This window comes from Panicum virgatum, chromosome 5K, assembly GCF_016808335.1.
Source record: "Panicum virgatum strain AP13 chromosome 5K, P.virgatum_v5, whole genome shotgun sequence".
Taxonomy (NCBI): Eukaryota; Viridiplantae; Streptophyta; class Magnoliopsida; order Poales; family Poaceae; genus Panicum; species Panicum virgatum.
Window position 1 is genome coordinate 25609817 of NC_053140.1, and position 27344 is coordinate 25637160.

General features: G+C 51.0%; 3 protein-coding genes across 7 annotated transcripts; all 3 read left to right on the plus strand.

Annotated features, from left to right (window-relative positions):
- The first annotated feature begins 299 nt into the window (after positions 1-299).
- Positions 300-6358, plus strand: LOC120706999. The gene is made up of 3 exons (XM_039991756.1): positions 300-698; positions 771-5825; positions 5899-6358. The coding sequence occupies exon 2, from the start codon at positions 4545-4547 to the stop codon at positions 5373-5375; it is 831 nt and encodes a 276-aa protein (XP_039847690.1). The 5' UTR covers positions 300-698; positions 771-4544; the 3' UTR covers positions 5376-5825; positions 5899-6358.
- Positions 6359-15622: 9264 nt separating this feature from the next.
- On the plus strand, positions 15623-17571 carry LOC120707000. The gene is made up of 4 exons (XM_039991757.1): positions 15623-16771; positions 16837-16917; positions 17008-17118; positions 17215-17571. Exons 1-4 carry the CDS (start codon positions 16741-16743, stop codon positions 17388-17390), a joined length of 399 nt encoding a protein of 132 aa, XP_039847691.1. The 5' UTR covers positions 15623-16740; the 3' UTR covers positions 17391-17571.
- A 1495-nt stretch (positions 17572-19066) lies between these two features.
- On the plus strand, positions 19067-22899 carry LOC120706998 (magnesium transporter MRS2-E-like). Of its 5 annotated transcripts, none has more exons than XM_039991750.1 (6): positions 19067-19534; positions 19942-20034; positions 20140-20285; positions 20490-20708; positions 20802-20928; positions 21333-22899. In XM_039991750.1, the coding sequence occupies exons 1-4, from the start codon at positions 19523-19525 to the stop codon at positions 20581-20583; spliced, it is 345 nt and encodes a 114-aa protein (XP_039847684.1). In that variant the 5' UTR covers positions 19067-19522; the 3' UTR covers positions 20584-20708; positions 20802-20928; positions 21333-22899. The 5 variants fall into 5 exon arrangements, with proteins under 5 accessions (XP_039847684.1, XP_039847685.1, XP_039847687.1 ...); XM_039991751.1 differs by having other exon boundaries at positions 21368-22899; XM_039991753.1 differs by having other exon boundaries at positions 22166-22899.
- The last annotated feature ends 4445 nt before the right edge of the window (positions 22900-27344 follow it).

Below are 27344 nucleotides of genomic sequence, written 5' to 3' on the forward strand. Positions count from 1 at the left end.
GCTGAGTGCTAATTTGCGAGACGAATCTAATAAGCATAATTAATATATGATTTGATACATTGATGCTACAGTAACTATTAACTAATTATGGATTAATATATTTTATTAGATTCGTCTCACAATTTAGACTCAGGGTTCTACAATTAATTTTATAATTAATTTTTATTTAATACTTTTAAATACTAAAATTCTCATATGACACAGACTAAAATTTAGCCACTGAAACCGAACACCCCATAACCCCTCACTCTATCGCCGCCCCCCGCCTCATCGTTTGCCGCTTGGTCGTCCGGCCTTGGACTAATCTCAGTCGTCCGCTCGCTAATCTCGTCCGCTCGCGCCAAGGTGCGCCGGATCCCGCCCGCTCGACGCCCGATAATCACGCGTCCCAGTCTTCCGCCGCGGCAATCTACCGCCCGCCCATCGCCGTTCCAGCGTCGCGCGTCCCTCGCCCCAATCAATCGCCCGCGCCCCACCGCCGCTTTATCTCCGGCACGCCGCGCCATCACGTCGTCGCCGGCCTCACGTTGCCGCTCCCCCACCGCGGACGCTCGCTTGCAGGTGCTATCACGTCGTCACCAGCCACGCCGCGCCATCACGCCGCCGCCGGCCACGCTGCCTCATCACGCCGCCGTCGCGCCATCAAGTTGTCACCAGCCTCGGCCTCCGCGGGCCCGCTCGCTTGAAGGTGCTACGAGGTGCGGACTCTTCTCGGGTCGTTCGGCTCCTCTCGCATGATTTTGATTTCTCTCAGAATGCTTGCATACCAGCGTTGTCTTCTGCCGACGCCCACAAGGTGTTCGTCGATTTGCCACGGTGATTTTGAAAGCTTCTAGACACCTGATTAGAAATCTTCTTCGTTTAAATCAGTATATTTGTTCTTACAATTCCTTGTCATTCACGCGGAGGGGCAAGGGAATTATTAGCTTTGCTGTATCTATTTGTTTGCATGAGTTACATTGCTGGGATACAGGATGAGAGGTCGCTCTACCTAGATCCCCATGAAGTTCAGATGGTAAAACTGCATCCTTATTTATACTTATTTAGCATGATGGAGGATCTGTAGTTTTGTACTTAAGTGAGTAAGTAATATACTCCATATCAAGTATGAAACACAAGCACAATATGACCTTTCTTTTATATGCGGATGCGAATAGATTTCTAAAAGTCACAGAGATAATTGGCACCTTTCAAGATTCAACTGAGATTCATGCTCGCGCTGGAAGACAATAGTGACATTTCTATTATGCCCATTCATACTTGTTATAGTATATTAGGCAACTCCGGATATGGTTAGTTTAGGATTGATTGTAATCCCGGAATAACCTTTCTTATCTCTAGGAGAGGCTACTTGCCCTCCAAGCCATGTACTCCTGTATATATGGGTGGGCATTCGGGTAACCCGAAAATTTCGGGTCGGGTTTTTCGGGTTTTCAAAAATTCGGGTTTTCAAAATTCAAACTCGAAATTTATCATGAAAAAATAATACCCGACAATTCGGGTACTCGACATTTCGGGTTCGGGTTCGGGTATTCCCGAAATACCCGAGAAACACAATGGAGCTCGGATCGAGCGCTTATTGCGAACGGATCTGCGCGTGCGTTAAGGCATCCGCGGAGCTGGAACATGCGGGGGAAAACCAGTTGTGGAGTTCCCAACCTGGACGCCGCCGCCCGCCGTTGCTGCCGAGGTTGACCCGCTTGCTGCCGTGGAACTTGCAGGCGTCGAACGCAGCTGCCGAACGTGGAGCATGCACTTGCCGTCGAGGGAGACCAACATGCGTTGTCCAACCGCTCCTCCCGGCCGGCCCTTTTCCTTGCTGCGACTCTGGTCGAGAGAAATGTGGAGACTAGAGAGGGAGGGAGAGAGAGAGATCTGAGAGAGGGGAGAGATCGAGAGAGAGGCAAGATATTTTCCTAGCCTTCCACGAGAGGTGAATGGAGGTCGAAGGGGATAAGGATCATAGTGCAGGTGAGTGCTTGGCTTGGTGGGCCATGAAGAAAAATGGTAATGGGCTGGTTGTAGTTGGGCTGTAATTGCATGAACTTTAGCATTTATGTATGACTTCTATAATTTCGGATTTTTTCGGGTAGTTCGGGTACCGGGGTGTTGGTGGAGAGTGCCTCCGGAACGGATGAACACTACAACAGTAAGGAAAGAACACACCAAGCGAAGCGGACAAACTTTGGATCGAAATTGGAGGCTTCGATCAAGCAATCAGAATTCTCTCTCCCTTTTCCCCGTACCCCATCAATGTACAGGGGTCGGGTATTTATAGGTGACGGTCCACCTACCACCCTCCGTTATTACACCGGAATGCCCCCAAACAACTATATTCCCAGAATATTCCAGGGACACAACCGTATTTTTACATCATTTAGTAGATTACATCCAGGCCCTTGCTGCCCACTGGGCCCAGGCTCACACATCATCACTCGGTAAACAAAATCCCTTCGTGGGTTCCGGAGCGTTTGCTCCCCGACGCCTTTCTTTGTTGGTCTTCGACTTCGCCATTGGCGGATTGGTCTTCGTCGTCGGCGCCTTGGTCTTCGCCTCTCTTCGCTAGCCTTTATCTTCGCCGTCGGCGCCTTGGTCTTCGGCGCTCTTCGCTAGCCTTCATCTTCGCCGTCGACACCTTGGTCTTCGGCGCTCTTCGCTAGCCTTCATCTTCGCCACCGGCGCCTTGGTCTTCGGCACTCTTCGCCTTGCCGAGCCGGTAGAAGACCTTGTCGTTGCATCCAGATTGTCCGCAGGCCTTCGGTCGATGGCCGAAGGTGGCGTCCCCAACAGTAGCCCCTCGGAGTCGTTGTCCATCCTTGGAGGGGCAATGACTTCGACTTCTTCTCCCGAAGCGCCACCCTTCGGGCCTCGACCGTTCGCTTCGCGGTCTGGCGAGGCCTGAGTCTTGAATTTCATGCTAATCAATGGGACAAATATCGAGGCGTCATAGGTGCATTTATGAATATATTTAAAAAGATTTGACTTTTTCCTTTGATGCGGTTAACGAGGCGCCTGAATGCGAAATGCCGACGCAGCCCTTCCGCGCGCACTCGCCCTTCAATAGATATGGAGGGCAAAAAGGTCTTTGCGCATCCTCGCCCCCCTATAAACGTGAGAGCGCGCGGGCGGGGGAGGCACGCTCCCACTGCTCTCCTGTTCTGAACGCTTTCCTTTCTCCTGCCTCGACGCCTCTTCGATGCGATCTAGCGCGGCTTCAGCCTTCCTCCCTTCACCAGCACCACGGCAAGCTCCCTTGGTCTTGAAATGGCTCCGAAGAAGAACAAGTTTCCACCTACCACTTTCTTCGGTTCGACTAAAATGACCTTGGCCATGTTGGAAGACATGGAGAAGAGAGGGGTTCTCTCTCCTGGCCCCGGGAAGACGAGGTGGTCGTCTTCAAGGACTTCTTTCTAGGTGGGCTTCGCTTCCCCCTCGACCCCGCTGTCGTCGACATCTTCGTACGGTACGGCATTTTTCTTCACCAAATGATGTCGAATTCCTTCGCTCGGATCAACCTCTTCATGTGGCTGTCAAAGACGTGCCGCCTCGCTCCCACTCCTGATAATTTCGCTCGAGTGATGCGAGTACACTATCAACCGAAGACTATCTCCGTCCGAGGATCCGACGGGAAATCGACGGAGATGGAGCCCCAGTACGGGTGCTACACCTTTGCGTTCCAGCAGACCGCCCCAAGCCTCGTGGGGGCATCGAAGAACAAGTGGCCTGGGGACTGGTCTTCGTTCTGGTTTTACCACAAGGTTCCTCTCGACCCGGAGACGAAGCACCACCCTCTTTTTGTCCGGAAGCTTGGCAACTTGGGCGACACCCCAAAGGTGGACGTGGCCCGCATCCCTGCCAACGAAGCATACCTGGGCATCTTTCACGGGGTGTCGAAAGTGCTTAGCATGCGGGATATCATTGAGGAGTTCGTCGCATGCAGTTGTTTCCCTGTGAGGAAAAACTGGACCGTGTCATCCTAGGCCCCGTCGGAGAAGGAATTTTACGGGCTGCCAATGCCCAACTTCAGCGAAGTCTTCGGACTTCAAAAAGAACATTAGTTTTTTTTTCGAAGGCCTTATAACTTCTGTCTTCGGCCTGTAGAAATTGATGCCGTAGAGGTGGAGGCCCGCACCGACTAAATCCTTGGTCCCGTATTTGGGTCCGAGTATGATCTGCTGCAGACGAAGCTTGGTGGCACGCGGGGCAACCTGGTTTTCTCGTTCTTTGAGATCGAGGCCCCGCAGCGCTCCGCCGAAGCCCAAATTGCCACTCAGAAGCCGGCGGCCACAGCCGGAGGCGCGGGCGGCGCCACCGCTGTGCTTGAGAAAAAGAAGAGGAAGAAAGGTGGTTCTGGCCCTGGTGGCGCGAAGCGCACGAAGCTTCTCGACTTCCTTTCTTCGTCGCCCCTTCGCAGTGCTGGGGAATCTGAGGATGACAGGGGTAAGGGGAGCCCCGTCGTTGCCACTTTGCATCCAATTGCCGCTCGGCCTATCACGGTTGCCGCTCCAGCGCTGAAGGCCCCGCTGGCTCTGGAGTACAGCGCCATGGAGCCAGACAGCAATGACAAACTTGCCCTCGACATCCAATCTGCCTTCGCAACCGCGGAGCCCCATGTGACGACTTCGGCCGCAGCCCCTTCGTCCCCCAAATCGACATCGACGTCTTCGGATTCATCGTCTTCGTCAAGCGGCGAAGACGTCGAGGGGCATGGGTCTGGTCTCCAGAAGCAAACCATTGCCCCTGATGTAGGCAACATTGGTGCCGTCGGCGAGGGCGGTCAGCTTCCACCCGCCAGGTCCTCCATTCGAAGGCCCGCAACGTCCACTTCGACGGAGAGCAGCAGCTATCACGTGAGCACCTCCGACCTTATTGAGGTGGCTGCTGTTCTCGGGATGCCGGAGGCAAAGCTGATCGGGGGTAATATCGTTGGTACCCTCCGATTCTCCAGCAGCGAGCGGGAGAGGAGGTTCCTCACTGAAGCTGGCTCCTCTTTCGGCTTTCCCCTCATGGAGAAGCGCTTGATGGCCACCGGGGCGAGCCAGATCTTGCAGGATGTCGAAGACCTCTCCCTAAAGGCCTTCGTCGCTTCTCGCTGCGCCTCCCGCCAATTGAGGATTGACAACGAGCGGGCTTCGCGATTGGTGGAAATGGAGGAGCGTGTGGCCTCCTTGGAAAAAGATAAAGCAGCTCTCGAGGAAGCCCTCGTCGCCGCGCGCTCCGAAGCGAAGAGCAACACAGAGGCAGCCGAGGCCGCTCGCCGGGACGCGCTCGCCGCGGAGGAGGCCAAGGCCAATGCCGAAAAAGCCAAGACTGAAGCTGAAGAGGCTCGGAAAGCTGCCGAAGACCAGCGTGCCGGCGGGAAAGATGTAGTCTAGCGATGGCGCACCGCTATCAGCTCTTTCGCAGATTTGGTGCAAACTGATATGCACGGTCTGCTCGGGAAGTTCGCTCTTGACCCCTCGGAGATATCACAAGAGGAAAATGTCGAAGTGGCAGAGCTCTTCCGCTGGATCCGTGCCTCCTTGGCGATGGCCCGATCTGGCACGGACTTCAAGTGCGAGCTGTCCGCTACGGTTGCGGCGCGTACTCTTAGTGCCGCCGTCTGCCGTTTGCTTCCGGCGGAGAGCAGCAGTTCTTCGTCGGGCATTGTGAAGGCTCAGCTGCGGCTTCTTCAGGACGCGTCCTTTGAGTGGCCTTCGCTAGACTCCTTGCTCCCCGAGTCCCTCCCTACTTTGCCGAAGAACATCGCCAAGAACTTCGCGAAGTACTTCCATGAGAAGGGGCAGGGACTCGTTGATTTGGAACTGGAGCGCATGAAAGATCAGGTACCAGTTTCGTGTTTTCCGAAGCTCACTTTTGTTATCTTCTTCGCTCATTGGCATGTTTGTTTTCTCCTAGATTCAAGAGAAGGCCGAAATCTTCACTAGAGGGTTCCTTGGCGAAGCTGAAGCCGGCAACTTGCGAAGCGGCGCTCACATCAGCAACGAAGGCGGAGCCCCTGGTCAAGGCGAATGCGAGATTCTCGGGCAAGACAAAGGCAGAACTGGCGAAGGTCAAGAGGACGGCGAGCCGAAGACTGGCGAGGTGTGAGGGGCGAAGGTCGAGCGATCTTGTTATTTGAGACTATTGTACTTAAGACGAATATATTATTGTAGCGATCTTGTTATTTGAGACTATTGTACTTAAGACGAATATATTATTGTAACTAACGCCTTCGGTATCTGCGCAGGACCCTGCGCTGGCCCCTGCGCAGATCACCGAAGGTACTGTACCCTGGCGACTGAACCGCGGGAATTTTTATGTTTCTGGTTTAACTTGGGAAAAGATCCAGACTCGCCATCCTTGGCTTTCATTCGAAGACTTCTGGTCTAATCGAAAACGTATATATGAATATCGGAACACCGATACGAAGTGCTTTTTTGCGGAGTTCCAGCGCGATCCTGAAAAACATGCGAAGATTTTATCCGAGCGCCGGCTTCGCTGTGAAATAAAACGTCTTTTGGACATTGATAAGCCTTATAGTGCACCCATGGGTCTTCTAGAGCCGAAGCCGGAGCCCGTGGAGAAAGTGATGAAACCGCATGAATTCATGTATCGTCGCAAAGGAATTTTTGACGAAGAGTCTTCTTAATGTTGTGTTGCCCGGCGGCGGCTTCGTCTTGCGCAGGTGTCGTCGTCGTGTCTGCCGAAGTAGTAGTAGTGTCTCCCTTCTTTGCCGCCATGTGGTGTGTCGTGGTGTGTCGAACCGACGGGTGGGCGCCAAACTGTTGGTGGAGAATGCCTCCGGAACGGACGAACATTACAACAGTAAGGAAAGAACACACCAAGCGAAGCGGACAAACTTTGGATCGAACTTGGAGGCTTCGATCAAGCAATCAGAATTCTCTCTCCCTTTTCCCCGTATCCCATCAATGTATAGGGGTCGGGTATTTATAGGTGACGGTCCACCTACCACCCTCCGTTATTACACCGTAATGCCCCCTAACAACTATATTCCCGGAATATTCTAGGGACACAACTGTATTTTTACATCATTTAGTAGATTACATCCAGGCCCTTGCTGCCCACTGGGCCCAGGCTCACATATCATCACTCGGTAAACAAAATCCCTTCGTGGATTCCGGAGCGTTTGCTCCCCGACGCCTTTCTTTGCTGGTCTTCGACTTTGCCATTGGCGGATTGGTCTTCGTCGTCGGCGCCTTGGTCTTCGCCTCTCTTCGCTAGCCTTTATCTTCGCCGTCGGCGCCTTGGTCTTCGGCGCTCTTCGCTAGCCTTCATCTTCGCAGTCGACGCCTTGGTCTTCGGCGCTCTTCGCTAGCCTTCATCTTCGCCGCCGACGCCTTGGTCTTCGGCGCTCTTCGCTTTGCCGAGCCGGTAGAAGACCTTGTCGTTGCATCCAGATTGTCCGCGGGCCTTCGGTCGATGGCCAAAGGTGGCGTCCCCAACACGGGGCTTGAAACCCGAATTACCTGTAATAATTTCAGGTAACGTAGGTTGAAACCTGAATTAGCGTTCGGGTTTTTCGGGTTCGGGCTCTGGTTTTTCGGGTTCGGATTTCGGGTTTTGGGTAATCTGCCCACCCATACCTGTATATACCGCCTAAGGGGCTCAATGCAATAAATCGACCACATATATGCATCCTACTTTCCTACATGGTATCACGAGTCTAGGTTCAAACCCTAGGCCTTCAGCTTCCGCTGCCCTCGCGCCTCCCCCGGGGAGATCGATCTCCGCCGGGGGCAGCGCCCTCGTAGGATCAGCGCGCGGATCCCTTTGATCCGCCGCGCCATCGCGTCGTCAAACAGCAGAAGGACCTACCTCTTCCTTTGCCGACCCATGGCGGCGCCGCTCGACGTTCCCGTCGGGTACCACATCGCCGTGGGGGTGCCACTGGGCTGCATGCCTCCGCGTCGTCGTCCTCCTCGGCTCCGCATTCGGATCCGCCCACCCCTCCCGCGCATCAGGCCAGGCGCCCCGCCTCCTACCAGCGCCGCCGCACCGCTCCCCAAGAGCGTGCGTACCCTTGCGGCTGCGGAGGACCACCACGGGGACGCCGGGCTGGCAGGCTGCTGCACCGCCAATCGACGTCACCGCCGGGCCGCAGCGCTGCCGCCGCCCTCCAACGCCGGTCCTCTCCAACGTGCCGCCGCAGGCCTGCTTCCCCTCCTCCCTCTGCACCACGCCGCCGGCCGCAAGGTCACGGCTGCGGGGGCGGCCTCTGGGGGTCGTCGGGCTGCTGCGCGGCCGGAGCAGAGGATCCGCTTGGGTTGCACCTCCCCCCGTTGAGCTCCCTAGCCAGCGGGTTCTTGCCCCCTCCACCGATTTGCCTCTGGTCCTCTCTGTCTCTTGATCGATGGGTGTGAGGATAAGGTTGGGGAGCAATGCTACGTGCACCCGAGGTTGTACCCGCAGGTTCGTCTTGATGCTGCTGCTATTTTTCTTTTTCCGATCTAAGATCGGTTTGTGTCGCCCTGCCGTTCGTCGCCATTCATCGTCGACACTCCCGAAGGATGAGGTTGTTACTGCACCCTCCAGGCTGCAGTGACGACGTTCGTGATCAAGCCACCCTACCGGTGTCATCGCCTTTTTAGGCGGTGGCGCCACTCGCCGCCGGTTTTCGTCAAGCAGGCGCTCGATCCGCCTTCTCGCCTCCAGCCGTTCTCGCGCGGACATCTCCGTCGATGTTCCTGAAGGAAGACGTCGTCGCCACCCCTGATCTGAGCGTGACACTTGCTGCAACATGCGCCGTCGCCACCCCTGTCCCGAGCGTGACCTAAGTCGCAAACCGCGCCGTCTACCATCGTCATCCGCCGCACCGTCCTGCTGTTGTCTTCGGCAAGAAGTTGCTGAGTTTGTGTACTCGAGCACCTCGACGACGCTTCGACACGCGCCCCCTCCACGGCTTCGACCACGTCCACCTCGACTTCGGCTACTACGGCACTAAAGAGCTATCATTTGCATGAGTCTCCAGTCGAAGCTTTCGCACCTGCGTTCCGACTGCAGGGGGGATACGTCTCCATTGTTCTCCAGTCTGACCGTTCGTGTTACTACCGCTACGACTGCGAGGGGATGTTAGAGTATATTAGGCAACTCCGGATATAGTTAGTTTAGGATTGATTGTAATTCCGGGATAACCTTCCTTATCTCTAAGAGAGGCTACTTGCCCTTCAAGCCATGTACTCCTATATATACCGCCCAAAAGGCTCAATGCAATACATCGACCACATTATACGCATCCTACTTTCCTACAATACTTGATAGGACAACATCATTTGGTTATTTCTGTTGGGATAAAATGCACTGTATGTCCCTGAATTTGTAAGCTCCCTTATGCAATTGCATCCCTGAACTTGAGAACTGCATGTTCAGGTGACATGGCATTTTAGCGCACTGTAAATTGTTATATAACTCTGCAATTATCATTAAAGAACAAAGTACTGGGCCTCTGAGTTGGTAAAGAACGCAGTATGATCTATAATGTATGTGAATGGCATTAATCGATACCTAAAATCATGGGTATCATCGGCACCTTTCAAGTTTCAACTGAGTTCCATCCCATTCAAAGACAATAGTGGCATGTCTATTATGCGGTCATTCTTTCGTGGACCATTAGAATCTGGTCATTTCTATTGGAGACAAGTGTGTTGTGAGTCCTAAATTTGTGACATTTTGCCAATTGGATGGATCGCTGAGCATGATAACTGCACATTCAAGTCAAAACATTTCCAAGTAGCAATGACATGAATATATGATATAGGAGAATTTTCGTATGCAAATTTACGATTAGTCCTTAGGAGACAGAGCTACGCCCATGAGTTATTTGTGCCCCTTGTGATCCCGAAGCAACCAGTTCCATTATACTCCTATTTCTGCATTGTCATGCTTGCTTGGAGTGCTATTTTTCATCACTGCTCTGAAAAAATACATACATAATGGACCAATGCATTGGCCAGGAAGCTGCTTTTTTGGCGATAGCCGTTGTACTAATAGTGGAATGCTCTCTACTTTTCAGGTAGTTAACATTTCACCGGATAATTTGGAGGCAGACACTTCCTCATACCACTGCAGGTACGAGCACTTTGTTTATAAAGTCTGATGAATGGATCTGCATACTCTTCCTTGGTTCTCCTTTGCATGCCCAAATGATGCCTAATTCATGTGCCCAAATGTTGAATGGATCTGCATACTCTTCCTGTCATGGGCAGTCGGAGGTCTTATGGGCTGGCTGGGCAGGCCCATTTGATGGATAAGTCTGTGTACTTGGTCTTTATGGGGCTGCACAAGAGGAGATGTTCTTGCTGCAGCACGTTGTGCTTTGCTGCCCCTAGAGGACAGCAAGGACAGCATCTTGACTACCTTTCAGTTAGGACTAGCAGTTAGCATCTTGGACTAGTGTCCTTAGCATCTAGCTTGGCTGCCCTGCAGCCCCTTGTATAAATGTATCCCCAGCCCCCCCTTAGGATGGCATGGCTTTGTGTTTGTGAATGAAGAAAAACCTAGAAAATTGCCCCAAGTTCATTGTCATCCTCTCAGCTAAATGAGAGTTAGAATTGAGCTTCTAACATCATATTCCCGTCTTTCACCTACACATAGAGCATTTGTTGCATCATTGTCATTTTCTCAGCTCAATGAGAGTTAGAATTGAGCTTCTAACATCTGGTATCAGAGCCGTACTTTCCTGTAGGTTAGACATCTCCTGCTCTTCTCCCTCCCAAGCAGCAGTTCAGCCACCAGCAGCAGCAGCTAGTGCAGCAGCAGCAACTACCGCAGCAGCACCTGCTGCACCCTCTGCTCCACCTTCCTCACCCGAGCAGCTCGTCTGAGGCTGCGTCTTCTCCACGCAGCAGCCCCTTGGAGGCGCGCCATGTCCGACACACCGTCTCAGCGCTCGGTCGCCTCGAGCGCACGGCGTCAGCGAGATGCCGAGCTCGCCGCGGCAGAGGAGCGCAGGCGAGCGACGGCACAAGCCGCTGCAGCAGCGGCGAGGGCGGCCATTCTGGCTGCAGCGGAGCTGGCGGCGGCCAGGGCGGAGCTGGAAGCAGAGGCGGCGGAGGATGCAGCGCGTGCGGCGGAGGTCGTGGTTGAGACCTTGCGCGACAGCCTCAGCGGCTCCATCGCCGGCGACGCCACCGCCGACGAGGACCTTGAGGAGTTGGAGAGGGAGAGAGCGCGGGAGCGGACCGCGCGGTGGGCAGCAGCCCACCCCGGCGGCGGCGGCCTGTACGGCGGCGCGCCCGGCGACGGTCCAGGGGCCCGCGCGCCGCCGGCGGCCTGGACAGCGGTGCGCCCGGCGACGGTCCAGGGGGCCGCACACCCAGCGGCGGAGGCCGCGCCCCTGGCGGCGGCGCGCAGGGCGGAGGCGGCGCCCCTGGCGGCGGCCGCGCCCTTGGCGGCGGCGCGCAGGGCGGTGGCGGCGCTTCTGGCTGGGGTGCGCACGGCGGCGCCCCCGGCTACCACGGCCTCCAGGCGGTGGTCAGGGACGTCGGTCCCGGCGGTGGGTGGCCCACCCTCACCAAGACCAACTACGTCGAGTGGGCCGCGGTCATGAAGGTGAAGCTCCAGGTGCGGCATATGTGGGAGGCAGTCCGGTACAGCGACGTCGACTACGATGAGGATCGACGGGCGCTGGATGCTCTCATTGCAGCAGCCCCGCCGGAGATGCAGTTCGCGCTTTCCAAGAAGCGAACTGCCAAGGAGGCCTGGGACTCCATCGCTGCGGCACGTATCGGCAGCGACCGCGCCCGCAAGACCACTCTCCAGGCACTTCGCAAGGAGTGGGAGAACCTGGCCTTCAAGCCAGGTGAGGATGTTGATGACTTCGCCCTCCGTCTCAACACTCTGCTGCAGAAGGTGGTGCAGTTCGGCGACGACACCTACGACGAGGAGAGAGCCGTCGAGAAGCTCTTCCGCTGCGTCCCCGAGAGGTACAGGCAGATCGCTCGCTCGATCGAGTCTCTGCTGGACCTCTCCACCATGACGATCGAGGAGGCGATAGGTCGCCTCAAGGTCGTCGACAGCGACGAGCCACAGCCTTCCTTGGGAGGCATCTCCATCGGTGGGAAGCTCCACCTTACTCAGGAGCAGTGGGAGGCCCGGCGCGGCGACAGGAGGAGGGGGGAGCCCTCTTCCTCGACTGGTGGCCGCAAGCGCGGCAAGCCGCGAAAAGGGCGCGGAGGTGCCCAAGCCGGGGCACGAGGGCGCGCCGAGGGTGGCGCCCGCGGAGATGCTCAGGGCGGCGCCGCCGATAGGCCCAAGGCGGCACGAGACGACGCCTGCCACAACTGTGGCAGGCCCGGCCACTGGGCCAGGGACTGCCCGCAGCGGAGGCGTGGGGGCCAAGCCCACGTCGCGGATGCCCAGCCGGATGACGAGACGGCTCTGTTCCTACTCCACGGGGACATGGAGCCGCATCTGGCGGCACCGCCTGCCACCGCTCTACTCCACCTCGACGAGCTGCGTGCCCGAGTCCTCCTCGGCAACGGCTCCGACGACGACAGGGTCGATGGCTGGTACCTTGACTCCGGCGCCACGCACCACATGACCGGGCGGCGGGAGTTCTTCTCCGACCTGGACGTCGACGTAGGTGGCTCCGTCAGGTTCGGGGACTCCTCCGCCGTGGAGATCAAGGGCGTGGGCTCCGTGATCTTCACCGCCAACTCCGGAGAGCACCGGATGCTCACCGGAGTCTACTACATCCCGGCGCTGCGGAACTCCATCATCAGCCTTGGGCAGCTCGATGAGAGCGGCTCCCGCGTGGTGATCGACAGCGGGGTCCTCCGCATCTGGGACTACCGTCGCCAGCTTCTCGCAAGGGTGGTTCGAGGGAAGAACCGCCTCTACATCCTCCACGTCGGGGTGGCCCAGCCTCTTTGTCTTGCAGCTCGCAGGGACGACGAGGCATGGCAGTGGCACGAGCGCTTTGGGCACCTCCACTTTGAGGCCCTGAAGCGGCTCGGCGCCAAGGAGATGGTGCGAGGCCTCCCATGCCTCGACCACGTTGAGCAGCTCTGCGACGTCTGCGTGCTGACGAAGCAGAAGCGGCCCTCCTTCCCCCAGCAGGCGAGTTTCCGAGCCAAGGAGCGGCTCGAGCTCGTACACGGGGACTTGTGTGGCCCGGTGACACCGGTCACACCAGGAGGACGGTGCTACTTCCTGCTGCTCGTCGACGACCTCTCCCGCTTCATGTGGGTGATGATCCTCGGCAGCAAGGGAGAGGCTGCGGACGCCATCAGGCGTGCTCAGGCTGCTGCGGAGGCGGAGAGCGGCCGCAAGTTGCGCGTGCTGCGCACCGACAACGGCGGCGAGTTCACAGCGGCCGAGTTCACAGAGTACTGCGCGGATGAGGGCATCCAGCGCCACTACTCCGCGCCGTACAGCCCGCAGCAGAACGGCGTCGTCGAGCGGCGCAACCAGACGGTTGTGGGGATGGCCCGGGCCCTCCTTAAGCAGAGGGGGATGCCGGCTGTCTTCTGGGGAGAGGCGGTGGTGACGGCCGTCTACATCCTCAACCGCTCGCCCACCAAGGCACTCGACGGCATGACGCCGTATGAGGCTTGGCATGGGCGTAAGCCGGCGATCTCCCACCTGCGGGTCTTTGGCTGCCTCGCGTTCGCCAAGGAGCTTGGCCACATCGGCAAGCTCGACGACATGACCACTCCGGGAGTGTTCATCGGCTACGCGGAGGGTTCGAAGGCCTACTGCATTCTCGACCCGGAGACACAGCGTGTGCGCACGGCGCGCGACGTTGTGTTCGACGAAGGGCGAGGATGGGCGTGGGACCAGGCGGTGGACGACGGCTCGGCTCCGACGTACGACGACTTCACCGTCGAGTACGTCCACTTCGAGGGAGCTGGGGGAGTAGGCAGCTCTTCTTCGCCGAGCGTGCCTACCCCGGTCCCCGAGCCTCCACCGACTCCGGCTCCCGCCACACCGGCGGCACCACGCCCTTCAGCTACGACTCCGGCTGCGCCGAGTTCCTTGGCTGCACCACCACAGCCGGCGACGCCGCGCACTCCAGTACCGATAGCTACTCCTCCGGGCACGTCTACTTCGACACCTGCTCGTGCTGAGCACAGTCCGGTGGAGTTCGCTACTCCGCTCTCTCACGACGAGGAGCGCGTCGACGCGTACCACGACGGCGAGCCGTTGCGGTACCGTACGATGGAGGACCTTCTCGGTGATCAGCCGGTGCCGGGACTGGTGCCTCACGACCTGGAGGCGCAGTTGCACCTCGCGTGCGACGACGGCGAGCCTCGGTCTTTCGCAGAGGCCGAGGGACACGCGGCATGACGTGCCGCGATGCAGTTGGAGATGGACGCGGTTGAGAAGAACCGCACTTGGGAGCTTGCTGACCTCCCTCGTGGTCACCGCGCGATCACCCTTAAGTGGGTGTTCAAGCTGAAGAGGGATGGAACCGGCGCCGTCGTCAAGCACAAGGCTCGCCTGGTGGCACGAGGTTTCGTGCAGCAGGAGGGGGTCGACTTCGACGATGCCTTCGCTCCCGTGGCACGGATGGAGTCCGTGCGACTTCTCCTTGCGCTGGCTGCCCAGGAGGGCTGGCGCGTCCATCACATGGACGTCAAGTCGGCGTTTCTCAACGGCGACTTGAGGGAGGAGGCCTACGTGCACCAGCCACCGGGGTTTACGATCCCCGGCAAGGAGGGCGAGGTGCTACGCCTGCGCAAGGCCCTCTATGGCTTGCGGCAGGCCCCGAGGGCGTGGAACGCCAAGCTAGACTCCACGCTCAAGGGGATGGGCTTCGAGCAAAACCCGCACGAGGCGGCCATCTACCGGCGGGGCAATGGCGGAAATGCCCTGCTGGTGGGTGTCTACGTCGACGACTTGGTGATCACCGGCACCAAGGATGCGGAGGTGGTGGCGTTCAAGGAGGAGATGAAGGCCACCTTCCAGATGAGCGACCTGGGGCCTCTCTCCTTCTACCTGGGGATTGAGGTGCACCAGGACGACTCCGGGATCACACTTCGACAGACCGCCTACGCCAAGCGCATCGTCGAGCTCGCTGGGCTCACCGACTGCAACCCAGCTCTCACTCCGATGGAGGAGAGGCTGAAGCTGAGCCGTGACAGCACAATATAGGAGGTGGACGCTACTCAGTACCGGCGCCTTGTGGGGAGCCTCCGCTACCTCGCCCACACACGGCCGGACTTGGCGTTCTCCGTCGGCTACGTTAGTCGGTCCATGCAGCGACCGACGACGGGGCACCAGTAGGCCGTGAAGAGGATCATCCGCTATGTTGCGGGGACTCTCGACCACGGTCTCCACTACCCGAGGTGCCCTGGAGCGGCACACTTCATCGGGTACAGCGACAGCGACCACGCCGGCGACATCGACACCAGCAAGAGCACGAGCGGGATCCTCTTCTTCCTCGGCAAGTGCCTCGTTAGTTGGCAGTCGGTCAAGCAGCAGGTGGTGGCCTTGTCCAGCTGCGAGGCCGAGTACATAGCGGCCTCCACCGCGTCGACTCAGGCGCTCTGGCTCGCTCGACTGCTTGGTGATCTACTCGGCAGAGACACTGGAGCAGTGGAGCTCAGGGTGGACAGCAAGTCCGCTCTGGCCTTGGCGAAGAACCCCGTTTTCCACGAACGGAGCAAGCACATCCGGGTGAGGTATCACTTCATCCGAGGCTGCTTGGAGGAAGGAAGCATCAAGGCGAGCTACATCAACACCAAGGATCAGCTTGCGGACCTTCTCACCAAGTCCCTTGGGAGGATCAAGTTCCTTGAGCTCTGCTCCAGGACCGGAATGGTTCAATCTTCTCACAAGACGACGCACAAGACTTAGGGGGAGAATGATGGATAAGTCTGTGTACTTGGTCTTTGTGGGGCTGCACAAGAGGAGATGCTCTTGCTGCAGCACGTTGTGCTTTGCTGCCCCTAGAGGACAGCAAGGACAGCATCTTGACTACCTTTCAGTTAGGACTAGCAGTTAGCATCTTGGACTAGTGTCCTTAGCATCTAGCTTGGCTGCCCTGCAGCCCCTTGTATAAATGTATCCCCAGCCCCCCCTTGGGATGGCATGGCTTTGAGTTTGTGAATAAAGAAAAACCTAGAAAATTGCCCCAAGTTCATTGTCATCCTCTCAGCTCAATGAGAGTTAGAATTGAGCTTCTAACATCATATTCCCGTATTTCACCTGCACATAGAGCATTTGTTGCATCATTGTCATCCTCTTAGCTCAATGAGAGTTAGAATTGAGCTTCTAACACCATTAGGGTTAGGTTTAGGGGTCAGATTAGGTCTTACTTAGGCCCATTAGATGTTTTTAGAAAATATGGTGGCATTATCTCACCCTTTTGGGGCCCAGTAATCTTCAGTGTACATTAGGTGTCTACATCTGTAACCAACCCACTTCAAGCATGCTACCTTTGATTGAGTTTTTCAGATCTATCACATCTGCTAATTCAGCTTCTAGGTTGGAGAAAAGTTAGCCTGGACAATTATCTGTTCATGCGCATCTTCAATTTCTGACTCTAACAGGGTTTACAAATCAGGTAGAATCAAGCAGGTTGAGCTGTTTTCATGTTTTTAGCATTTTGGCTCAAGCTGCGTGACAAATGGTTCCACAAGGACAACTGGTATATTTGTGCAGCCGGTGCATTCATCTTGCCATTTTTGTACATGACGTCCAAAGTTGCTACATTAAAATTTCATTTTATTCATGTTCCACTCCCTGTTTTTGGGTTCGTGCAAAAGCAGATGGATCCTCTGAACAACACTCAAGATGGCCGGCGACATAGAAGAGAGCGGGAAAGGTTTGAACATGATCGAGCTAACGATTAAAGTGTTAGTGTCCATCTGATCCCCTTTTAATTTGCAGTGGACTTCAATACGAGTAATCCTAATAATACTAATGCGGTAGACGAATGCATCATTTCTAACAACCCAGAACATACGACTGGTATACATGTGTTCTAAAATTTCGTTCGTAATTTCCTTGATCGCATATGCAATTTTGCCAAAACATACAAATGTTTGTCCATGTATACAGCCTCGTCTTTGCTCAGACGAGAAAGTGATTTGGCTCCATTGAAGTCAATTGATGGGAGTTTTGAAATAAATAAAAAGCAGGGTGGTGGAAAACAAGAAACGATTTCTGCAGGTTAGTGTAAGTAGATCAGTATTTCCACTACTGTTTACTGCAGGTGTGTGTTGTTGCACTGTTTGAAACTACTTCTATCTTTTGTGGTTGTTGTAGCTGAAGAACATGGTGCACCCTTCACCATCGCTCCCACAGTCAGCGAGCATCCAACAACTCAGCTTTTCTCCGAGCATTCCGCTGGTATGTCTACCTCATTAAAACTTGTGCTTCATTTCGCAAAACCTATAAGATTGAAGATTTCGGTGAAGCAATTGGGGGATGGTCAATTCTAGACTACGACCACTTGCGTTGCAAATATGTAAGTCTACCATATCCTTAATTCTAAATATTATTATTGTATATCTTACTACAAAATATTTTTGGTAGTTCCTTTTGCCATGGTTCACTAGGAAAAACATCATGCTATATGTCTTGGATCATGTGGATAAAAATCTTCTTGTGATTGACCCGTCACGTGTTCCGGAGTGGTGTGAAGATATTCCATACAGAAAATACAGAAATACGATTACAGAATTCTACAATAAGTATATAGCTGCAATGAACGTAAATAGTCCTAATTGGAACCAGAATATCTACCAGTGGAAGTTCACCCATGAGAAGGGTATTGTTGAAGATGACGAGCAAGGGTAAGTTATTATAGATTACTAATTGTTAATAGCTTTTATTTACACTATACAACAATATGATGTATATGAAAGCTTCTACAGTTATTCGACGGGCTACCTGGTTCTGTAGTACATGTCTTGGTGGAAAAGTGCCCGGAGTGTGGAGATTTGTAAGGTGCAAGGTTATTAAAACGATAAAACGACGAAACGAATAGAGGGTAGATTTTAACGAAACGATGGATGTTTTATCGTTTAAACGGACGTTTTAACGTTTAAACATCGATTTCACAAGAACGTTTTCTCGTGAAAACATCGTTTTCACGACGTTTAAATGTCGTTTTAATAACCAGGGTAAGGTGAGTATACTGCTTTGTGAAAATGGTTTCTTGTGATCTTCAATAATTGTTGCTACGGGTCACATATAGGAAGTTTACTTATGTGTCCGAATTGTTCACAGGATCACGTTAAGATGCGACAGAACTTTATCGTCGATCTGTTGTCAACGGACTTGAATGCTTATCGAAATTTGCTTCCTACTGAAGTAAAAAAAAATTCTTACCAACATCAATGGATGGAATATAAAATAGAATTCACTATAGTTTTGTGTGTATATGAGTGTGCTTCAATTACAATGACATACTTATGAATTTATTTGGAACTATATATGTTATTTATTGCTATGTATACAGAATGCCCATGCATATCAAGTATACTTAAGCATTTATAGTTATCTTGATCGCTGATATGTTTGTTAATGAATTTTTTTTTTTGCTCTTAGCAACGCACTGGCACGAACCTAGTCAATATCAATTTCCATAGGTCCACCATAGGTCCGCCCGGATTGAAGTCTGACAAGTGAGGATGCCGTGAGAGGTACAAGCATATTAATTTTGGTAAAAAATGTTTCAATTGTTTTGGTTCCTTAATCTTATCCACCTGAGTTAATTCCCACCCACCCCTCAAGGTGACTGCACCTAACCCCACCTGGCTGGATGCTGGATGCCAGACGTAAAATTTTGATGATAAGTGAAAAAAACACACTTTCTATAATATTTCCCGAGTTTCGACGCTTTTTTTTTCACCGGTGAAAGTTCTACCCGCCCACCATACCCACTCTCAATCCCGCCCACGGACCACGCTGGAAAGGGATTCGCTGCAGTTCGGCAGCCTGCAGTTGGGCCACTAACAGGTGGGCCTGCATGTGTGGGACCCACGTGTCAGAGACACACTGCAGAGCACTCAACTGCAGCGGATCTCGTTCCGACCACGCTTTCCTGCTCGTGGCGTCCCTTCATCGTCCCACAAATCATGCCTCCCTTTCCTTCTCTCCCATCTCTTCTTCCCCCCCCCCCCCCCCCCCCGATGCACGGCTCGCCTCCCCGTGGAGCTTGCTACGCTCGGCCCCTGCCCCCCGGCGGCGGAGCTTCGTTCGCTCGGGCGGACGGGGCCTACACCGGTCAGGTGCGGCGCGGGGCGGCGGGCCCAGCCGGTGGCGGTGGAGGAGGCCACCGCGTCCATGGCTCGGGACGGCCGCACCTCGCCCTTCCCCCACGGCGCTCAGTGTGGATCGACGGTGGCGGTGCTTGGCGAGGCGCGGAGCGGTGGAGCGGAGCCGTGCGCGGCCGTGGTGTGGCGCCGAGGGCAGCGAGCTGCTGTGCGCGAAGGCGGCAGCGAGCGGCGGCGAGGGAGGCAGCGACGGGCGCGCAGGTGTTGGTGGTGGAGCGGCGGCCGCTCTTGCCACTGGGCTCGATGCCTCCAAGGAGAATGGCGTCGCTGCGCTCCTACGGCTCAAGGCCATAATGGAGGCCACGGTACGCCAGTCTCCATTCATCCCCCACTCGGACCTCTCGCTTTTTGTCGAGTTTGCTCGTGGGTTACGCGTGCGTTATGAATCATTGGCGCTTGGATTATATTTGGATTTTGCTCGTGTGCTTACAAAAAGTCAAGATTGGAGGGTGCAAGCTTTTGCGTTTTAAGGGAGGTTTTGGGGGTCTATTGTTTCGAATGGGGATTGGGATTCTAGTTTCTTTTAGTGGGGTATTGTGGCTGAATGTCCATTACAAATTTCACATTCAAATGACAGTGGAGCTCGTTGGATAGGGATTTGGGTTTCTTGGTTTTGTGCTTTTGGTTTCTGTAATAGGAATTGCAGTGGTGAAGGTTCAATTCAAGAACAATTTTGTCTTCTCAATTTTGTGCTTTGTGTTTCTGCTACCAGGATGTTGGTGGTCCAGCTGAAATTTTGGATTTGGATGGCTTGGATTTGCACATTAAGAACCGGCTGGTCGCGTTGTCAGGGCGCGTGCAGAAGGTAGGAAGCAGGAATCCAGTTCTTGGTTGAAAAGTTTGAAGTTGCTGCTGTTATATTTAATCATTCGGCGATCTGTTTTTTTCTATGTGGCTTGTTCTTTCATAGGTCAAGGATGGACTTGAGCACTTGCTGGACAATGGTATGGATATGTCTGAGATATATCTGACAAGAAAACTTGCGTTCCAAGGATTCACCGAGACATTGAGCAGGGTGGATTCAAATAAGGATGTATCCACTGATCACGACGAGAAGTATGTAGAGTAGTCTGATTCAACTCTGTACCTCTGTGAGTGCTAGGATGAGAACATAAAGCAAACTCCTTAAAAAATATTGGAAGGTTTGTTGTCGAGCAGAATCGTGTGTTGACAGGAGTATCGATTAAAAAGAAAAATATTTCATGTCATGTTGTGCACGCATGATTTCCCTTTTAATATTGACTTGTATGACTGTATCAGGGAGGAAGAAGATCGTGACGATGAGACAGACACTAGACGAGAAAGTTTTTCCTATGTTAAGCCTGATATTGAAGAGTTGGGAAATGCTTGTTGAAGCCTACTTTGTGCAGATTGATGGCACGCTGAACAAATTGATGGCAAACGTGCTAACGCACCCTCTTTTAGGAGATGAGTGAAATGGAAGAGGATAGAGGAATGGTCGGCAACTTTGTGCTCCAGGTGAATAGAAATTTGATGCCCTTCCTTTCCGTTTCATCATATTGGGGAATGTTTCTTGGTTGTGAACAAGTCGCTGGCAAATACATGCTCCAGGCTTCCGGTTCAATTCGTTTTAAAGTTGCCTGGATGAGGATTCTGATTTGGAGCTCAGGATTTATGATCTTTCTGACTCTATCCATCATTATGGGACATTGGACGGCATTATATTTTTAGCTCAAAGGTAATATCTCTCTTTGAAACATGTAGAGCAGTTCAAATTTCCATTTTTTGCGTAGTTTTCCCTTTCATCATTCAAAATTATTACATGTATTTTGTTCCTGAATAGTGATAATTCAGTTTGAATTCTAATAAACAAGAATTAAAGGGTCAACATATAAATTGAATGGTCTTTTTTTTTCTAAAATTCTCTATTTGCAAGATGTTTTCATTTCCACAATCTTCCTGCAAGATGCAGTACATCAGCGATTATATTAGGCACAATTTTCTGCAAGGGATATTAGGCGCAAATTTGGTCCACTATGAATTGGTGTTAATTGCTTGCATTTTATAGTGCTTAATTCTTTGGTAGTGCTGCTGTTAATTATTTGGTAGCGCAAATTTGACGACTCCTTAATTATTTGGTAGTGCTGCTGTAAATTCACCATATGTGGTTGCACCAGACTTTGGGAGGGCCTGTACAAAGGTGACGATAGACATGTTAGGAACCCGAGAGAAAACTCAGCTTGTTCTTATATCTCAGGTAAGAAGTTGGATTCTTGCTTTAGATAAACGAGTATCCGGACATTACAAAACCGAAGATCCTTTAGTTGTCAGTGTTGCCCTTTGATTGACCCACCTATCTTGGACCGATAGAACCAAGGGTCTTGTAGCAAACCAAATATTTTTACGCACAAATCCTAATATTCCATTTTCTTCTATCAATTCCAAGAGTTTTTTTTCTTCTGCATTCAATTCTGTCCCTTTTAAAGTGCATTCATCATTCAATGCCCGCAAAATGGCCGAGGTATGCTTCATGTGGTCAAAATAGACTGAAGATTTTAATCTGTAGTAGACTAAGAATATCTTACATGGCTGCCCAAAAAAATCTGGAAACATTCTTAATGGTCTTTTTTCCCCTCCATTCCTGGTTGCCAATTCTTATCTGCTGCACGGAAAGTACATTGGAAGTTCCATTTACACTACACTAAACCTATAATTTGAGATCTGTTGGAATTAACAAGCTGAAGTGGAACCTTCAATTGGTAAGGACATTCATGCAGAGCAACTTTTCTGCACACGTTATTTCAAGGACTTCACTGTGTATTCGGATTTTAATTTGATAAAAAGGTGTATTATGGGCAGAAATGGCAATGTAGCATCCACAACACATTATCAATGCAGCTTTGAAAGATTTGGCACATTTTAATTCTGCTCAAAGATCAGTATGTCAGTCTTTTTACCGCTATGTTAATATCCAGCAGACTGATATGGCGTCGGGGTCTAGGAGGATAGCGTAGTGGAGAACGGAGGAAGAGGTGGGCTTGAGAAGTGGAACGGAGCAGGTACCGTGGCGGTGAGCTGTGAGGATGATTGACTTTGTGAGGATGATTCTAGGCAAATAACTGAGGATCGACTGTACAAATTTTACTCCCATGGATTATTTCAAGATATGCCTCTAGCTGATTCTAAAGTGCATTGTGTAATGCCTTAAAACTCATTGCAGATTGTTCTTCTTCTTGAATTTGGAGGTAGTCATCGTGGCCTAAAACAATTCGTACTAGTTATGACCTTCACCCATCGGATGCAGCTACGAAGGTAGTATTCTGATTTGCAGGTTCTATGGCCTAAAGAATGGGGGCGTATACAAGATGCAAAAAAAAAAAAGGATTTGAGGTTTATAGCACCAGCACAGACCACATCCACATTGTAGAGAATACAAGTCAGTTTTTCCATAGTTCTGTTTTGTTATAATTTGCAGTATACAATTAACATGTGTAGTAATCTTGCTCGGATAAGTGGCTTCTGTTGGCAATGGAATTTCTGATTGATTTGGCTATACTAGCCGATGTAATTTTTCTTGATCAATGCTATACTAGGCATTTGGCTAGAGAGATCGATATATTTTCAGCACTCATTGAACTGACAAGTTTGTACTAGCACTCTACTTCTTTCAGTAATGCTATACTAGCCATTTGGCTTGAGAGATCGATAATTTTTTAATATTCATATTTGGTGATCTTAAAATGCTACTTTTATTTATGTTTCTCTTATTGCATAATCCAATATTGAGTGACCTGAAAGAAGATTGGTAACTTGGATCATTTAAACAGCTTTCGTCCGCAGCTGAATCATGTGAACGACAGCAGCAAGAGCATCCTGGCGTGTGCTCTAGCAAGCTTTTCAAATGGCCGCATACTCAATTATGCTATGGAAAAGTTAAATATATGACTATGCACGTTGATGTTTATGGAAGGAATTCGTTTCACCCGTAGCGACGGACAGGTACATAGTTTTGGAAGCATTATAAACGAGGTTAACTTCTTTAGTAGTCGTGTCTCGTAATAAAATTATTTTGTGAATACATTTTTCTATAACACGTGCCACACATCTCCACTATATGTATAATTATCTATCTAATTATTCTCACGTGCTTCGTACTACCTTATACCAACCATTTATCAATTTTTATAATTATACATTTTTATATTTTGAATATTTTGTTTATTTTCACCACATCTGAGACCTCATTGTTTGTTTTCACCATATATAATTTCTTAAAAATATTTACTGCAACTAAAATTTAGTGCGATTATTTTTTCACAATATTATTTTTTAAACACGTGCGTGCCGCACGTGCACCCTACTAGTAACAACAAAGTCCCAATACTAGCCTTGTGAAAGTCTTCCTTCAAAGCTGAAGTCTCAAAAGCATATGATCAGGATCAAGCAAAGTTTACATCAATCCATTTTCAGTTGGCTTGAGGCCTTGTAGTTCTTCAACCTCTTCTTTTCCTAGTTTTGCTTGTACAATTTGAGTTGTTTCGTCCCCCCCCCCTCTTGGCCTGCTTAATCTCTGGTTAGGCGCTTTGTAAATATTTCTTATACTTGTTGGCGTTTCTTATGTCCAAAAGAATATGAATTCCGTAAGCGCACAGAATCACTGCTGTAGCATTTCACTTTGGAGTATTACAGGGTATCGTATTTTTCCTCAGGAAAGCATTATGGATAAAGAGTATCGAGGAATTGAATGACAAACTTTACTAGAGATATCAATCGACTAACTTAGTGGGGGTAAGCCTGATATGATAGATAAGATAATGGCCAACGATGACCGTCTGACACAGGAGACTCTAATCCTTAGAGAGGTAAGCAGCTGGGAGGACAACGAGCGAGAAAGACTCCTAAAACACTTCTAAACTATTGAGCTAGCCTCTCTAGACCAAACCTTACTTCTAACTAGTTATCGGGAACGTAGAGCTTATTTCGGCGGCCTCAGGGAAGGACTCGGACTGGGGTGAGAAGGGAGTCCAACGGCAATTGGCAATTATTGCTATGAAAACACCCAAACGTGGTGAACTACAAGGGACGGACAGGGCTGTCACCACCTGCCGTCTACCACAATGGTACCGTGGGGTGGAACACACTTTCTAGCTAACACTGAGCTCAGACACCACATCCGTACTCGATGTTAGGGTTTTACTTGACGCGTTCAAGAGAAATCCCTCTCAACCTAGTGTTGACGGTCCTTAAGTGCTAAAATCAACTGTCAACTCCTGCAGCTTTTCAAGATATTTAATCACCAAACTTAGATATAGGGCTTATAACTAATCAATTCCACGAGTTTTGGTGAATTGTCATCTGCAGCCACCCACATCTGCAAAGCAGGGAAAACACAGGAGAACACACGATGAAATGCACAGAATACTGCTACCCAGAAATGCCACTTACAAGGATGGCCCACAAATCAGACGAAACGGGCATGCCAAGCAAGATGCACCCAAGGATCAACACCAGGGCCCACCTATCAGTTATCTAGAAGAAGACAGACCCGAGGGAGCCCCATTTGGGTTCAGCCGACCCAATGGGTCGCCCGACCCCCTAATGGGCCTAAATGGGCCCAGCTTTCTCCTGCAGTCTCCCACAGCTCCCCTACGTCTACTCCGGATGTGCATAGTACCACCTCGCGAGTCTAACCGCGGATCCACCCATGGAGAGGCTACATAAGGAGGAGGAGAGACCCCTCTCAATACACACACCATTTCATATGTGAAGGAGAAGAGTAGAGAGACTCCACCTCTTTGTATCATTAGCCTAGGGAGTGTGTGAGGAAGGAGTGCGGAGAAGAGCCGGACTTGTCGGCGTTCTTCGGCTTTGTACCTCTACGGATACTGTGGCGGAACCACCCAAAACTACTGGGCCCGGGTGCACTGATCTTTGTTGCTAAGCAACTCTGACTCAAATTGGCACTCACCGGTAGTTCCTCGAGTGAAGCCTCGATAAAAGCCACGCTATTCCAGGATCGCACAGACAACACTCACACGAAGGTGAGCCCAGAGATTACAACACAGAACATCTCATACATCTCAGAGTTTGCAGCGGAAAGGAAATTTATTACAAACCATGTTTAGAGTAGCAAAGTACTACAGAAGTCCGAACTATACAAATTATTCATGTCTTATTATTGCAGCGGAAGGAGTAAACGACTACTAGCGAAAAGTGTGACATATCGATAAAGCCCGTACGAAAAGCGTCACTCAGTGGGAGGGTGGTCAGCACCAGCTGAAGGGCCATCCCACTCAACAGACCAGCCCGGAGGCAAGGTACACGGCCAAGTAAGACTCGCAATCAGCTCTTCGAAGTTAGTACCTGAGAACAGTGACACAAGCAAGGCTGAGTATACTAATACTCAGCAAGACTTACCCGTCACCGGATATAACATAGTCCGATAACTAGACATGCAAGGCTTTTTGGTTGGTGGGGTTTGTTTTGCCAAAAACGCCACTAAGAGTTGATCCTTATTTTCAGATTTTAACTTTACCATATTCTAGTTGAATTAACCGTTCTAAGTTTGCATCTAACTCTATACAAACATGGTAGAGCAATCATTTAACCATACAGCAATATTATCATCATCAAGTTGCACTTGTTACTCTATGTGACCGAAAACGTTAAGCAATCTCATGCCGTGAGAGGCGGGCGATTCTGAATCGAATTTCAACCTGGCCAGGGGAACCTAGACCACACGCATGGGGATCGACTTCGCTCCCGCCCACGCTACTGTTCCCCTTTCTTTCCAGTCCGTGGATCCGGGTCACCCTCCCCGACTACAGAGTCCGACCACTCTGCACCCATACGTCCGGACAAAAATAAAACCTACTCCTACCAAGAGGGTGAATGGTCGTTCCACTCGCCGGTCCAATCAGGTACTTAAGCTTACCGACTACCATATTTCTCGGCATGTGGCTAGTACTTTCAAACGCTTAACGAAATGAGCCACACACCGCGACCTTAACCATTTTCGACTACACCAGCGGGGTATCACAACTACACCAATGGGGTATCACAACTACACAACCTCGCCCGTTGTCCTTATATTTCAGCAGGAATTAAAGTCAGTCAACTCCTATAATCTCGCGAAAGGCAGGAAACCTCTCGACTTCTATTGTACCTAGTTAGCGGGCCAACTAGTCGAGAAAAAGATCCGGATAACAAACATAGGTACCTAGGGGACATGCATCTATGGTTTAGAACAACGCCTAAGAATACGTAAATGCGCAAATAAAATTATTACAACATATATGAATAGTTAGATGTAAATAACGCGAAAATAATGGGATCATGCACCGGGGCTTGCCTTCTTGGGCACTGTCAGGCTGAGATTCTTCTAGGGCTTGGCCCAAGTCTTGAGCTAAGTTAGTACAATTAAGATTAATGTCCGTTGCAGCGAGAGTGTGTGAAGGAACCAACTCGTAGTCACCGTCAGCGAGATTGAAAGTTTCTATATACAATGCAAAGATTCATTATTACAATAGGATAAATGATTTCTTTCCTTCACGATAAAGTTGTAGTCCAACATAAAGTTAACTTAATGATGATTTTTGTGAGTTCATTTACTGGCAGTCATTTATGGAGTAGTAATTCTGATTAACCATCTTCATGAATGAGTGTGTTGGGGTGCTTAGTTTCCTAATCTTAAACATAAGCATAAGTTCTGAATTAGTGATGAAAAATTTATGTTGAGCAGATCAGATAGTATAGTATTTACTGTAAAAATTTCAGACTTTAACAGTAAATCATCTAATCACGAAAAATCTTGTAAACAGATTGACCTAGAGACTTCACGAATTTATACAGGTTGATAGGCATGGTTTATGGAGCTAAAAATTTACAGGAACTACTACAAATGATATTATGCTTACTGAAATTTTTCCAGGATTTAACTGAGCATATAACAGTAGTAACCAATTTAATAATACAAACATGTGTATAGATAAGTTAAATTCTACAGAGAGTTTCTTATGGTTTCTGGGTACCAAAATTTTACCAGAGCTAGATCTTAACTTAAGCATGATTCATTAAAAATATCAGCATTTATTTCCACTAGATCATTTACTTATGAATTAAACTATTTATGAACTTGCATATTCATTCTAGATA

Bases quoted from the DNA above. Each gene is read 5' to 3' on its own strand.
- LOC120706999 (XM_039991756.1), top strand. From the start codon at position 4,545: ATGGAGCCAGACAGCAATGACAAACTTGCCCTCGACATCCAATCTGCC.
- LOC120707000 (XM_039991757.1), top strand. From the start codon at position 16,741: ATGGCCGGCGACATAGAAGAGAGCGGGAAAG. The intron at 16,918-17,007 runs GTATACATGTGT...CCATGTATACAG, and splicing joins CAACCCAGAACATACGACTG to CCTCGTCTTTGCTCAGACGA. The intron at 17,119-17,214 runs GTTAGTGTAAGT...TGGTTGTTGTAG, and splicing joins ACAAGAAACGATTTCTGCAG to CTGAAGAACATGGTGCACCC.
- LOC120706998 (XM_039991750.1), top strand. The intron at 20,035-20,139 runs GTAGGAAGCAGG...GTTCTTTCATAG, and splicing joins TGTCAGGGCGCGTGCAGAAG to GTCAAGGATGGACTTGAGCA. The intron at 20,286-20,489 runs GTATGTAGAGTA...TGACTGTATCAG, and splicing joins TCCACTGATCACGACGAGAA to GGAGGAAGAAGATCGTGACG.